The sequence below is a fragment of the Rhinatrema bivittatum genome, chromosome 1 (assembly GCF_901001135.1).
Source record: "Rhinatrema bivittatum chromosome 1, aRhiBiv1.1, whole genome shotgun sequence".
NCBI lineage: Eukaryota > Metazoa > Chordata > Amphibia > Gymnophiona > Rhinatrematidae > Rhinatrema > Rhinatrema bivittatum.
In genome coordinates, this window is record NC_042615.1 from 340,885,374 (window position 1) to 340,900,206 (window position 14,833).

General features: G+C 42.6%; 1 protein-coding gene across 1 annotated transcript in view; it reads left to right on the forward strand.

Moving 5' to 3' along the window:
• The window catches only part of MTHFD2L (methylenetetrahydrofolate dehydrogenase (NADP+ dependent) 2 like), a 342,461-nt gene that overhangs the window by 13,657 nt on the left and 313,971 nt on the right, over positions 1–14,833 (forward strand). Inside the window, exon 3 of the mRNA XM_029598931.1 lies at positions 12,187–12,309. Within this exon, the coding sequence (XP_029454791.1) occupies positions 12,187–12,309 (123 nt within the window). The remainder of the gene's footprint in view (positions 1–12,186; positions 12,310–14,833) is intronic.

Below are 14,833 nucleotides of genomic sequence, written 5' to 3' on the forward strand. Positions count from 1 at the left end.
CCTTGTGACTTTGGGCAAGTCGCTCTACTCTCCATTGCCTCAGGTACAAAATTAGATTGTAAGCCCTGTAGGGATAGGGAAATACTTATAGTACCTGAATGTAATTTCCTTTGATGTACACTTTGAAGTGCCAAAAAGTGTATTATAAATAAATGTCGATAGATTCAGGGCCAGTGATATATACTCTACCAGCAGATGGAGTATATATAGTCCTGCAGTGACATCAGCCTGCCAGTATTCTCTGTCTCCAGCAGATGGTGGATGTGCATCTCCCTACTGGGGATTGCTTCAGATTTTAGAAGGAGAATTTTAAAAAGAAAAAGCCCCACTCTCTGGCGGTGATATCAAATGGACCCTCCCTCAGTTGAGCATTCCTGAGGTGATTTCCATGGTCCCTCAGATGTGTTCCTTCGGTAGCTGGTTTTTCAGTCAGAGTGGACTGGCTGATTGTACAGTTTAAAGGCAGCGGGTGCAGGAAGCCAAGCGCAGCAGAGACAGCAGATGCCTTCTCCTCCTGCAGCCAGAGACTATCTCTATACTCAACCAGGAAGGGCTGAGCTCAGGTAAGATGAAAAAAAAAAAAAAAGATAAGATATCTTACAGAGACATTGAAGGAGGGTTGTTCATAATATATATGAACGATGCAGGGCAAAGTTTTTTCTGAAAGAGGCTCGTATTCAAAAGTTGGTGTCTCAGGTGTGTCTCTTGTTGAGCACTAAATGCCCGATAGTGTGGTCCTGTCTACAGGTACTTGGGTTGATGGCGTCCCCTTTGGGCAACAGAGAAACCTCCTTGTTCACCCTCTTTGTCATTGGAGTCCTGGATAAGTGAGCCCCTGTCAGTAGGTTTGGAAGAAGACTCTACAGGTATACTTCTGACCCAGTTCCAGATCCTCCCAACCACACCCCATCCCAGAGGACCTCATGTACTATAAGTTTGTGGAAAAATGGGAATGACGCTTGGCATTGATGTCTGTAAAGATAAAAAACCCCGCTGTGAACTACTCAGTCTACATCAAATTTTAGACACCCTGACAGAGCAGGAAGTCCTCCCAGTTCACATATTGCACATGAGAATTCGGGAAGTCCTACAAAGAGGAATATTGACCTGAAATATAAAATTCAAACTTCTCCAAGATTCAGGGTTGTCTTAACTTCCATACAAGTCTGTAGTGGTCAAGTCTGCTATGAAAAACGTGAAGAAAGACCAGGATTCACTCAATAATTGTCATATCTTAGGCACTCAATGTCTGCAATAGATCGTACTTATTTATGCCAATGATCAATACATGGATTCCTCTTCCAAAAGGTGACTATGTAAAACCACCAAACATCTAAATTTCCTAGGTACCAGTGAGTCCTCCCAGCGACCTATTTATATTGCTCAAAATAGGGGCAATTTATCCTATGCGATTAATACAAAATTCAGCTGCTCAGATTCTCTCAGGCATTTCCCGCAGAGATCATATCACTCCAGTCTTGTTCTCCATTCAATGGCTTCCTAGTAAATAAAGAGTACACTACAAAATACTGACAATTATTCATATAGCTGTCTATAATGATTCATCAACATGGCTCTGCTCCACTCTCCGTATATATAAACCATCTAGACCACTATCCTTATCAAACGTTTTAGACATACCCACGGTTAAATTTGCTATATTGGAAATATCTCGTAAAAGCTTTTTCGGTAGTGGGTCCCATCTTGTGGAACTCATTGCCTGACTCTTTACACCTCATACCATCAACACAACAGTTTAAGAAAACGTTAAAAACTTATCTGTTTCAGAAAGCATTCAGTTCTATGATCAATACTCAACCATAAACCACTCTTTTTTCCTCACTCCCTTCCCTGATTATTTAATTTTTTCCCCGTAACTACATTTTCCAAAGTTCATATCTTGAAGGCACTATGGGCCAGATTTTCAAAGGGGTACGCGCGTAAGATATGCGCGTACCCCCCAAAAACCTGGCCCAAACTCCCCCTGTGCTCGCTGAACCTATGTTGAGTAAGGCTCGGTGGCACGCGCAAGCCCCTGGAACGCACGTAAGTCCCGGGGCTTTCCTGGGGGGCGTGTCAGGGGGGCGTGACGCGGCCGGTGCATCATCTGGGGCGGGGCCGCGGGCATGGTTCCGGCACGGGGGCGTGGCCACGGCCTCCGGACCAGCCCCCGGCCCGGCGCGCGCAAGTTACGCCTACCTGGAGCACACTGTTAACCGGCATTTGGACACGTGTTCTCGACGCGCTAGCTTTACCCCTTATTCAGTAAGGGGTAATAGCACGTCGAAAACGCACGTCCAACTCCCCCCCCCTCGAGACTAATAGCGCAAATGCATGTTGATGGCCCTATTAGTCATTCCCGCGTGATACAGTAAGTAAAATGTGCAGCCAAGCCGCACATTTTACTTTAAGAAATTAGTACCTACCCAAAGGTAGGCATTAATTTCTGCCGGCGCCAGGGAAGTGCACAGAAAAGCCCCAAAAGTTAAAAAAAAGTTAAAAATAAAAAAAAAATTTTAAATGGGCTCGCGGGTTGAAAACCGGACGTTCAATTTTGCTGGCGTCCGGTTTCCGAACCCGTGGCTGTCAGCGGGTTTGAGAACCGACGCAGGCAAAATTGAGCGTCGGCTGTCAAATCCGCTGATAGCCTCCGCTTCCATCAAAAAAGAGGCACTAGGGACGCGCTAGTGTCCCTAGCGCCTCTTTTTACCGCGGGCCCTAATTTAAATATAGTTACTGAATCGCACGCACAGGAGAGTGTGCCATACCATGGAGAGAATCAAAAACCTTGGCAAGTATATCATAGGGGACACGTTGGAACAGATATAAAAATGTAGGCAGGATATTCATTTAAATTAAATTTATGCACCCAGCCCAAGAAATTGGTAAATCTGCCCATTTCTGTAACACAGTCTTTGGACTAACAAATTATCATAGTTTTGGGAAAAAAGTCAACTCAAATCTCTAGGTATAGAAACCCCCAAATAAGAAAACCCCTCAGTTACTACATGAAACTTAGCCATACATGGGGGAACAACTGAGTGAGGACCCAGAGGAAAAGTCTCCAATTAACTGTAATTAACCTTATTTCCCAAGATGGCAACCAAAATTCCCTAGAGCGGCCATTAAAGCGGGCCAGAGACTCGTAGATTTGACAAGAAAATCAGGACATTGTATGTGTATAGGGATATCGTGTGTATGGTAGTCTCAAACTGAAGACCCATTATGTCCTAAACAGGGAAGCTAGTGGTTCTATGGCTAGGTCAAAAAGCAATGGGGATGACGGGCACCCATGTTGCGTGATGTGCATGATGGAAAACAAGGGGGATAACACACCGTTAATTAAAAGATGGAATCAAGGGGCCGCATACATGGCACCCATGCACTGCAAAAATCTTTCTGGTAGTTTCACGTGCCTAAGACTGCAAACAGATAAGACCATGATATTTGGTCAAACTCTGCATCCAGGGAGATAATGAGCCCTGTTTTACCCAACTTTTTAGACAAGTGTATAATATTAAATAAACACCTGGTATTGTCCATTGAAACAGTCCTTGACAAAACCTGAATGATCTGGATGAATCAGAAAAGGGAGAACAGTTTCTGAACAGCTGTAATATGTTTGCTAAGATTTTCAGATCTGAGTTTAACAACAAAATAGGTTAGTAGGAACCACATTATGCTGCATCTTTCCTGGCCTTATGAATGAGGGAAATAGTTGCTTCTCCTAGGATCTCTAAAGAGGAGTCCATCAGCCCAGCACTATTATACAAGGACAACAAGTAGAGGGCTAGGTCATTCAAACATTTATTTGAAAAGTCTATGGAATATCTCATCAGGGCTCGGGCATTTCCCCCCTGGGAGTGCCTGGATAGCCATCTGTATCTCTAAAAGAGTAATTGGTGCAGCCATCATTTCCCGCTGAGCTTCAGCAAGCATCAGAAGGTCTATACCATCAAGAAATCCCTGCAAGGTCAACCCATCACTAGGAGCAGAGTAGAAAAATACTATACCATTAACTTTTCCATTGCACTCAGATCAACTGTGAGCAAGCCCTTTGGATTCTTCAACTGGGAAAGGTGAGAATTACCCCTCCTTTTCTTCACTGCTCTCACTAGTAGAGTACTCACCTTATCCCCATGTTCATAATAGTTGAGTCTCATATATTTAAGGGCCCTTTCAATCTTGCAAGTTTCCAGGGAGCGAAGCTTATGTCTGGCCTCAAGTTTTTTATATGTTTTACCCACAGTCCCTTTTATGCTGAACCTCTAGCTACCCAATTACCTTCATCAACTTATCTACTTTACCCCGGTGCTCCTTTTGAATATGACTCGCATAACTAATAATCTGCCTTCTCAAACAGGCTTTAAGAGTCTCCCAATGGAGAATTGGGGTAAAATCAGTTTCAGGGTTATGAGCATTAAAATCCCAGAACACGGTTTTGACCAGTTTTAAGAAATCCAATTTCCCAAGGAAAAATGTATTCAGTTGCCACATTGGGGTACTCAGTCGAGAATCTACAGGACTTAAAACCAGCTCAACAGAACTGTGGTCAGAAATAATACAAGGGAGGATGATGCAACCCTTCGTGTTAGCTAGAAAATTAGGTGTACACAGAAAATAATCAAGTTGGCTATAAGATTGGGGAGAATAATAAGTATAGTCCCGATCGTTCATGTGATAAAATTTCCAGATGTTTAGTAAACGGAAAGTAGTAACCAGATCCCCTTGAGCAAACCCAGCCTTAGCTAAACGAGGAGAAATAGGAGACCCATAAGGAGGAGTCCAGACATAGGTTCCAGTATTCACCTATACATTATCAAAACCCAAGGATAAAATAGTGTCCAATAACTTCTTGTAAAACACATCCTGATCCTGATTAGGACCATACACATTCACTAATGTAAAGTTATCCTTATAAAGGGAGTAGTCCAGAATAATATAATGTCTATCAGGATTCTGTATACTCCTGTGGACCACCAGGGCAGCGTCTTGTCAACTAAGATGCAAATACCTCAGCTTCTAGAATTGAAAAAAGAATAATAAATAGTACCATCCCACATGCTTTTCAGTTTCTCGTGTTCAACACTAGTAAGATGAGTTTCCTGCAGAAATAAGATCTGTGCCTTATTGTGTTTGGCCCATTGTAGTCATTTCCGCTTAATGGGTGAGGAAATACCTCTGACATTTAGAAACAGGCACCTAATCTCATGTCTATAACATGAAGGAATTGTTGCGCTTCCTGCCGTGCTGGTGCCGCGACTGGGCCTGCTCACCTGGCGCGCCCATCTACCAGCTCCTCTCTCAATCCCAGTGCTGCTCGTCCACAAGCATCCCCAGGCCCATTGGGGCCTTCCATCTCGCAGCCCTCCTCGCACTGGGGCTCAGCGTCCTCCTCAGCATCGGCCCCGCCCCCTAGCACACGCGTGCGGAGCTCTCCTAACTTTAAAGGGCCAAGCGCGGGAAACTCATGGGTGGCGCCCGATTCTGATGTCACCTGAGCCCTGTATATATAGCTGGGCTCAGTCACTAGTTCATTGCATTGGCAATCGGGTCATACACACCGGTGTCTCTAGTTTGCCTGTTTCAGCGTCTCCTGTTCCTTCATCTCTCCATTCCTGGTAGTATCCTTCGGACTGATCTCACGGTACTGACCTTTGCTTGCTCCTGACCTCGTCTGACTGCTGCCTGGATCCGACCTCTGCTTGTTCACCTACCACGTCTGATCGCTGCCTAGAACTTGACCTTTGCCTGACCTGACAACTCCCGGACTGTACAGGTACTGACCCCTGCTTCGGCTGACCATTCTGGACTGATACTCTGGCCATGATCCTCGCTATCCACTCGGACACTCTATTCTGGCCTCCTGTGACCTCTGGACATCCTTACTTGGACATCGACCACGCACCCTTGTTTGTGGTGGGCACTCCCCCGCGCTTCCACTCTAGGAGACCCTGCAAGGCCCACCTAAGACCAGGCGGCCCAGGTACCCAAGGGCTCAACCTGCGGAAACCCCGGGTTGCTATTGGCGAAGCTCCAGCTAGCCTCTGTCTCCTCCTTGCTCCGCCTCCTGGTGGCAGGCGCTCTCAGGGTCCGACCAGAGGGCCGTACCAATCCTGCACCAGGCCAGGGGTCCACCTCCAGCACAACAGGAATCATAACCATTATAATCATATTACAAATATCTTTAATGAACAAAGCCAATTAAAATTATCCCATAATATCAAATGATCAAAAATACAATGAAATTGCATGTAATGAACATATGATCCAATATTAATCATACATAAACATCTGTAAAAACATTACTTGTATCCATTCACACACAGAAAAATCCTATCTAACTAATATGTTGCAAACAATTGTTCATCTTGCCTGATGTCCTGCAGATTATCCACATTTGTACATCTGACTTCTAAGAAACTTTATACTCTGCATAACACTTCTCGCTGTGACACCATGGGGGTGATCTACGTGATTTCCTGCCCATGCAATCTTTTATACATAGGCAAGACCACTCAATAGTTAAAAACAAAGATTTTTGAACATTGTTCTTGCATTTGAAACTCTAAACTGGAAGCCCCGCTAGTGTCCCATTGGCTTGAAATGGACCACTCTGCAACCTATTTGCTTTTCTTTGCTCTAGAAGTGATACTTCCCTCTCCCCCATGGAGGTGATTTTTCTGGATTCCTTACTCATCGTGAGCAATGCTGGATTTATGAACTACAATTCTTTAATCCCTTTTCTCTTAAATAGAGAAACTGAGTGGTCAGCTTTTCTTTAAACTTTTTTTTTCTCCATTTTTCATTCATTGTTTTATTTCTATTTATATTCTTAGCTTCTCTTACTCTTTCCCATTGTGAGGATATGCCCTCTTCTCCCTTCACGTCATCATCTTTGACTCCACCCCTTTGCTCATTCATTGGTTTGTTTTTTTCGTGCGCTTTTCACTCTCCAACCATTATCTTTCAGCTCTCCCTCACTTCCTCACTGTTAAGCCGCAAAAAACCGACCCTACTTTAAAATAACTCTGTAACAAGGTTTGTATGTTCTTTGTCTTCTATTTTCTCTTTGTCATAAACCCTTGCCCCGGTCTTTTTACTTATTTTTTACTTATTTTTATCCTAGAACATAAGAACATGCCATACTGGATCAGACCAAGGGTCCATCAAGCCCAGCATCCTGTTTCCAACAGTGGCCAATCCAGGCTATAAGTACCTGGCAAGTACCCAAAAACTAAGTCTATCCCATGCTAGTAAAAGCAGTGGCTATTTTCTAAGTCAACTTGATTAATAGCAGGTAATGGACTTCTCCTCCAAGAACTTATGCAAATCTTTTTTAAACCCAGCTTACACCTGTTTGACAGCTTGTTCTTACTTCACCCACAGTGTTCATTTTTGCCATACCCAGTTACATTGTTTGTATACCAGATCTGTTTACAGTTTCTTGCTACTGTTGCCCTGCCTCTCATTTGACTTAATTTTTTTTTTTACATATACTTTCATCATAACCGGTTGCTATTATTCTATTGTTTTATTTCATCTACAGAATTATCATAACAGTTATAATACATGTATGCCTATTCAGGGTATGTAGCTTATTTCTAAGTTCACTTCTGCTGTTTAACATTATTGTTGTTACGATTCTGCTCGCGAGCCTAGCTGGGAGCAGCCTCTCACCTTTCTGCTGCTTGCTTCCCCGCCGTCTGATGCCTGCTCTGTGCAGCCAGGAGGCCATCCACGTTGTCTCCGGCACGGAGGGCCTTGCGTCCATGCGGCCTGGAGCTGCCGTCGACACTGCGCTGTCCGCGGCCTGGAGCTGCCGCCAACATCCTGCTTCCATCCTCGCGGCCAGGGGGCTGCCGACGCCGCAGCTGGAGCCGCCCTCTGTCTCCCTTCTTGCTGAGGGGAGCCACCTTCAACGCTGGGTCGGGCTTCATGGCCTGGTGCCGCTCCTGCTCTGGCCTGCGGCAGGGACGCTGCTCTCCAGGATCCTGCTTCCTACCTCTTTAGGCGCAAGGCTGCGCCTCTCTGCTGAATTTAAAGGGCCATTCCCCCTGGCTCCTCCTTATGATGTCATCGAGTCATTTCCTCTTCAGCCCTACAAAAGGGCCCTGTCCTCAGTTCTTCGTTGCCTTCACAAGGACTTAGTCATGGAGTTGGACTGCTCCTGGATCCTCCATTCCAGCTCTTCGGTCCAGGAGTCCTTGATGTCCAGCTCCGCTTCTTCAAGGCACTCTGTTCTTCGTGGGAATTCCTTTGTCTTCCTTTGTGGTTCCTGATCCTTCATCTCATCTTCGTTCCATGTTTGGTCTCTCGCCGGATCCTAGTCCTTGTCTTCAAATGTCTTTGTCGTCCGACCCTCCTCATGGCTTCGCCTTCAGATCTTCCTGAAGTCCATCATCCTGTTGTCCTGCCTCTCGGAGCCTCCTCGCTGCTCTTGGTTGGGTGACCTGGGGGTCCGAGGTCCAGATGTCTCGTTCTCCAATTCACTTGACACCTCCTTGATGCTCTTGACTGAGTGTCCTGGGGTTTGAAGTCCAGATATCTGGACGTGCCTGACGTCTTCGTGTCAAGTTGTCTTCATCTTCAGAATCCTTTGATGTCTCAGTCTTCAGTCCTTTTCACTGTCAAGTGTTCAGACCCTTTTGGCTCCTACGTTTAGGAAGCCTTCTGCCTCTTTGGCACCCTCGTCAGGGTAGCCTCCTTCTCGGATGTCATGGTTCCGGAGCTACCTCCTAGTGGGCTGTCCTCTCTTCATCTTTGGCTGACCTTCTGTTTCGTCTTCCGCATTGGGTCAGAAGCTTCCTCTTCCCTTGGTTGACCTCGCCGATCACACAAGGTCCCCAAAGCCTCAGTTTAGGATGGGTGCTGCTACGAGTAATGGCCGGATACCTTTATACTGAGTTTTAACTCTTCTGTCGTCTTTCCACTCAGCAAGTGTCTTCATCAATGTCCTTGATGTTCTTCTCTTCAGTCTTGCCTCATTCTTGTCTAGTATCGTATGACCTTGTCTTCAAGTCCTCGTCTGATCCTCGTCTTCAAGTTTCATCTTGTTCCAGTTCCATCGTCTGCCCTCTACCTCTGTCCGTCCTGGCACATTTGCCGTTCCCGTACGGCAGGTCTGAAAGAGCTATCGAGTGGCCGGAGGGCTACCCCAGAGACCAGCATTGCATTGTTGGGTCTCTACTTATGTGTCAGGTTCTGTGGAGATGCGAGTCCCTGGTCTTCTGCCTGTCCGTCTTTGCTGGGATATGTCTTGCCTGCCTCAGCACTTCTAAGGAGCTCCTCTGTGCAGTTGCGTCGTGGTACACCACTCTTCCCGAAAGAAGGATCGCTTCCCAGTGCTCCCGCAACAATTATTTTGTAGTCTGTAATTTAAAAATTGGCTTTCAATAATTTTTGTTTTGACTATTTCCTTACACAAGTACTCAATTGTCCTCCCAATGCAGCTTCGGCGAAACACGTCCCATGTAAGGGGACAGTGCTGGCAAGCCTAGTCTGTTAAGGTTATAGGACAACTGAGAAGATAATTGACGCAGACAGTGCTGTATTGTAACCTTTGATGTTTGTGCATCTAACGGGATTTGGATTTAATACTCCTTTATCCTTACAAATAAAAGTAACAACATTACATCTATATTTGGACATTACTGGAATTCAACAGACCGCTATACCCTCGCAGCACATATCTGCCTTTTTATTTGATATATGTGTGCTTTGAACTTCGCTCCACATTTTTGTGTGATGTACATCTTAGCGCCATAACAGCATATCATGTTCTCATGGACAGTAAGCCAATTTCTACTCATCCAATAATATTGAAATTCATTAAGGGACTATGGCATTTCAAACCTCCAGTGCAGAAAATACCATGAATATTGTCCTTTCTCAATTCATAAAGCCCGCTTTTAAACCATCTGAGTCAGCTTTGCTTAACTTCTTGAAATGAAAAGTACTGTTCCTGGTAGCAGTTACATCAGCTGGAAGAGTCAGCAATCTTCAATCACTTGTTCACTATTCACTGTACATGCAATTCTTCTACAACAGAGTGGTGCTCCATATTTATCTAAGTTTCTGTCAAAGGTCTTCTTGGCTTTTCATATCAGTCAGTCCATCATATTACCTAACTTCTTTCCAAGACCTCATGCTCATGAAGGGGAGAAAACCTTCAGATCTTGGACTGCAAAAAAGCTTTGGTTTATTACAAGAAACAAATTCATCCGCATCGATGATCTTCTCAGTTGTTGATGTCCTATGACCTTAACAGGCTAGGCACACCAATCGGCAAGCATACATTGTCCAACTGGTTAGCGGAATGAATTTAACACTGCTACACCTTAGCACATGGTTGGCCAACTCTGGTCATCAAGAGCCACAAACAAGTCAGGGTTTCAGGCTATTCACAATTAATATGAATGAGAAATCTATTAAATGCAAATATATATCTATGGCTCTTGAGAACTGGCTAATTCATTCTGCTATCTATGGAAAACACTGTTTACAGTAAGCAAACTTGGTTTTTCAAGTACATACAAAGCAAAAAGCCTGTGAGGTCATAAACTGAGATGCTAGCTGACCGAATTCTTTGCCTCTGTCTTTACTGAGGAGGATGTCAGGGGTCACACCCACATTGGAAACATTTTTTAATGGTGATGACTCTGATCAACTAAATGAACTGTGAAACTGGAGAATGTAATAAATCAGATTGACAGACAGAATAAGAAATCACTGGGACTGGATGTTATTTACCCAGAGTTCTGAAGGAACTCAAATGTGAAATTGCAGATCTGTTTCTGTTGATTTTTCAACTTATTTTAAAGCCATGGTACCTGAAGATTGGAGGCAGGCCAATATGACTTGAGTTTTTAAAAAGGGCTCCAGGTGTGATATGGAAAAGTATAAAACAGTGAGCCTGACATTGTTAGCAGGCAAAATGGTAGAAACTATTCTTAAAGATAAAATTACTGACCACATATAGTCATGATTTAATGGGGGAGAGTCAACATAATGTTTGCAAAGGAAAGACTTACCATATCAATTTACTCGATTTTTTTGAAGGTGTAAATAAACGTGGATAAAGATGAGCCGAGTGATTTAGTGTATTTAGATTTTCAGAAGGCACTTAACAAAGTACCTCTTGAGAGACTCCTTAGGAAATTGGGAGGTCATGGGATTGGAAGCAGTGTCCTTTTGTGGATTGGTAATTTGATAAAAGACAGAAAACAGTTTTTTCCAAATGGAGAAATGTTATTAGTGGTGTGTCCTGGAGACAATTTTGGAAAATGGCTTTGCTTTTATTTGGAAAGCCACATTATTTTATTAACATAGGATTACCTTGTCATCAGCTGCTTTGCATGCATTAAATTTTGTGTGTGCAAACAAATACATGCAAAGCAGCTAATTTTATGTATATTTTGTTTACTTTGTCTCATTTTTGTTTACATTTATGCAGGTTGTAACTATTCTTCCCTGTGTGGAATATTGCATGTGCAAATGTTTGGACGCCTTTCCAGTTGATTCGTTACTACTGAAATGGTGCCAGTTGGCCTTTTCCCATTCACTTTGAACGTGTACGGGATACAAATCTAATAAATACATTTCAATAGGAGCAAATTATTGACTAAAATATTGCACAATTTTGCTGCAATATGGGCATATTGCATGATAAATGCTGTTTTATGCAGGTTATACCCTTCTCATGGCTTAACAAATATATCTCTACGTTTTTAGTCAACTAACTACTTAGCTGGATCAGTCAGAAGCAGTGAAACCTGCAGAAATTTCAACAGCGGCGGTTTGTCTGGCTAAGTCCAGAACTTAGCCCGACAAACCATCTGAATGTTGACTCCCCCAACCCCCACCCTTGTTAATTACAGATCTTGTAGCCTGCCAGACAAGCCCAGTTGCTAGTTTGATTCTATTATCACAGTATAAACTAAATTGCTACCATTGCTATTAAGCCAGACAGACCCAGATATGTGAATACCTGTTTCCTCTAGGACTTCTGTTTACTATAGAAAACTGCATTGCATTTTATTTGGTTGAAGGACTAGTCCTCATTTTTCGATGAAATTCATTTTCCTACATTTGTTGTGTTTAAGTTTCTGTGTATATTTTTTATACAGCCTTAGTTCACTATAAAATATGTAAGGGAATTGTCACATAATGTTTATATTTTTTTAGGTATTAGTAGTGAAGTAATACTTCGACCAAATGACATTTCTCAGGAAGAGGTGTTGGACATGACTGAGAAATTAAACAAGGACCCACAAGTTAGTGGTGTGTTGGTCCAACTACCACTTCCAGGTATGTGGTGTGTATTAGTTGCTATAATAACATAACCAGTTGGTGAACTGGCTATTGAGAACTACTGGCATAGACATCAAAATATAAAGTTGTATCAAACTTAAATGTTTCTGTGGCAAGTTTGTCATTTGTGGCCTGATCGGATATCTGTTTCCCTGTTAAACTGAAGTTGCAGACTATTGATTACCTGCTGGTAGGACTGAAAGCTTTAAAAATCATGCTTCAGAAAGAGATGCTTGCTGTGCCGTTCAATGAATTTTAGAAAAAAATGATTATTCACAGAAGTAGACCAATGTTGGTATCAACAGGCTGCACAGAGGTAAACCTGCATATTGGTGAAAAGATTTGCTGTTTGAGCATCAAAATTTGATGTTTATCTTAAAATTGGATGTTTCGCAGAAAGTGTTAATATATTTTGGAAAGCCATCTGTCTGCATCTTCTTTGTGTTCTGAATATTTATTGTTTCGTAGTTGCAATAATATTTTTCGTTGGCGGTACTTGTGAATGAATCCTCAGGATGGAGAAGGATTTTTTGTGTGTTGTGAATATGACTGAGTATTTTATGTAAAATAAAATATTGATTTTATGTAGTTTGAACATGATAAAACATTTTTGTGCCCCCAAAATGAAATTTTTAGGTACAGTTGTGTGCAAAAGTTTAGTGACCCTAGTATCAGGGAACCTATAAATGAACAGAAACATAGAATCATGATGGCTGAAAAAGACCATATCATCCAGTCTGCCCATCCATCCAATTAATTTATCATAATTCTCATCACTTCCTTAGATATCCCCTGTAATTATTCCTTGCTTTCTTGAATTCAGAAACTGAATTTCTTGAATTCAGAAACTGTTTTTGTGGGACATCCCACACTTCCACCCTCTCTGTAAAAAAAACATTTCCTAAAATTACTACTGAGTCTACCCCCTTTCAACCTCATTGCATGACCCCTCATTCTAGAGCCTCCTTTCCTTTGAAAAAGGCTCACCACCTGTGCAAGGAAACCTTTGAGATTTTTGAATGTCTCTAGCATATCTCGCCTTTCCTCGAGGGTATACATATTTAGATCTTTAAGTCTATCCCCATATGCTTTTAGAACGAAGACTACTGACCATTTTAGTAGCCACGCTCTGGATCGACTCCATCCTGTTTATATCCTTTTTGAAAGTGCGGTCTCCAGAATTATACACAGTATTCCAAGTGAGGTCTCACCAAGGCCTTATACTGGGGCAATATCACTACCTCCCTTTTTCTGCTGACCATTCTTCTCCCTATGTAGGCAAGCATCTTTCTGGCTTTTACTGTCACTTTACTCACCTGTTTGGCCACCTTTAGATCATCAGTTACAATTACCTCTAGATCGCGCTTTTTCTTTCTGCTTAGAAGAATTTTACCTTCAATACTGTACCTTTCCCTTGGGTTTTTGCATCCTAAATGCATTTTTCTTCATTTTTTAGTATTAAATCATAGCTGTCAAACCTTAGACCATTCCTCAAGCTTTGCTAGATCCCTCTTCATATTTTCCACTCCTTCCTGGCTGTCCACCTTGTTACAGATTTTCGTTTCATCAGCAAAAAGACAAACCTCTACATGGTACAAAGTTAAAAGTGATGAGGTTAATATTCACACATAGCCGGATAAGACTTATCCAGCTAACTTACATAGGATATTCAGCAGCATGGCTATCTGGTAAGTTTAGACTTGCTATGGAGCAGGTCTAACTTATCCGATTCACATAACTGTATAAGTCTGATTATCCCTACATATCCGGCTAACAAAGTCAATCATCCAATCGCGTTAGGACCTTCGTGCACGCTAAATGGGATCTAACGTGCGTAGATCACTCGATATTTATTGAGTATGCAAAAGCTAGAAAATTATGCAAATTAGGGGTTACTACCACATTTCGCAATGAAATAATGCTTTTTAACGCGGGGTATTGTTTTAACTTTCTGTTAATTTTTTCAAATATATAAAGTAAAAACTTTGCACAGTAATTTGAAAGAGATATTATAGGCAGCATGGACAAATATATCATTAAAAATAAACATAAGAACATGCCATACTGGGTCAGACCAAGGGTCCATCAAGCCCAGCATCCTGTTTCCAACAGTGGCCAATCCAGGCCATAACAACCTGGCAAGTACCCAAAAACTAAGTCTATTCTATGTTACCATTGCTAATGGCAGTGGCTATTCTCTAAGTGAACTTAATAGCAGGTAATGGACTTCTCCTCCAAGAACTTATCCAATCCTTTTTTAAACACAGCTATACTAACTGCACTAACCACATCCTCTGGCAACAAATTCCAGAGTTTAATTGCGCATTGAGTAAAAAAGAACTTTCTCCGATTAGTTTTAAATGTGCCCCATGCTAACTTCATGGAGTGCCCCCTAGTCTTTCTATTATCTGAAAGAGTAAATAATCGATTTACATGTACCCATTCTAGACCTCTCATGATCTTAAACATCTCTATCAAATCCCCCCTCAGCCGTCTCTTCTCCAAGCTGAAAAGTCCTAAC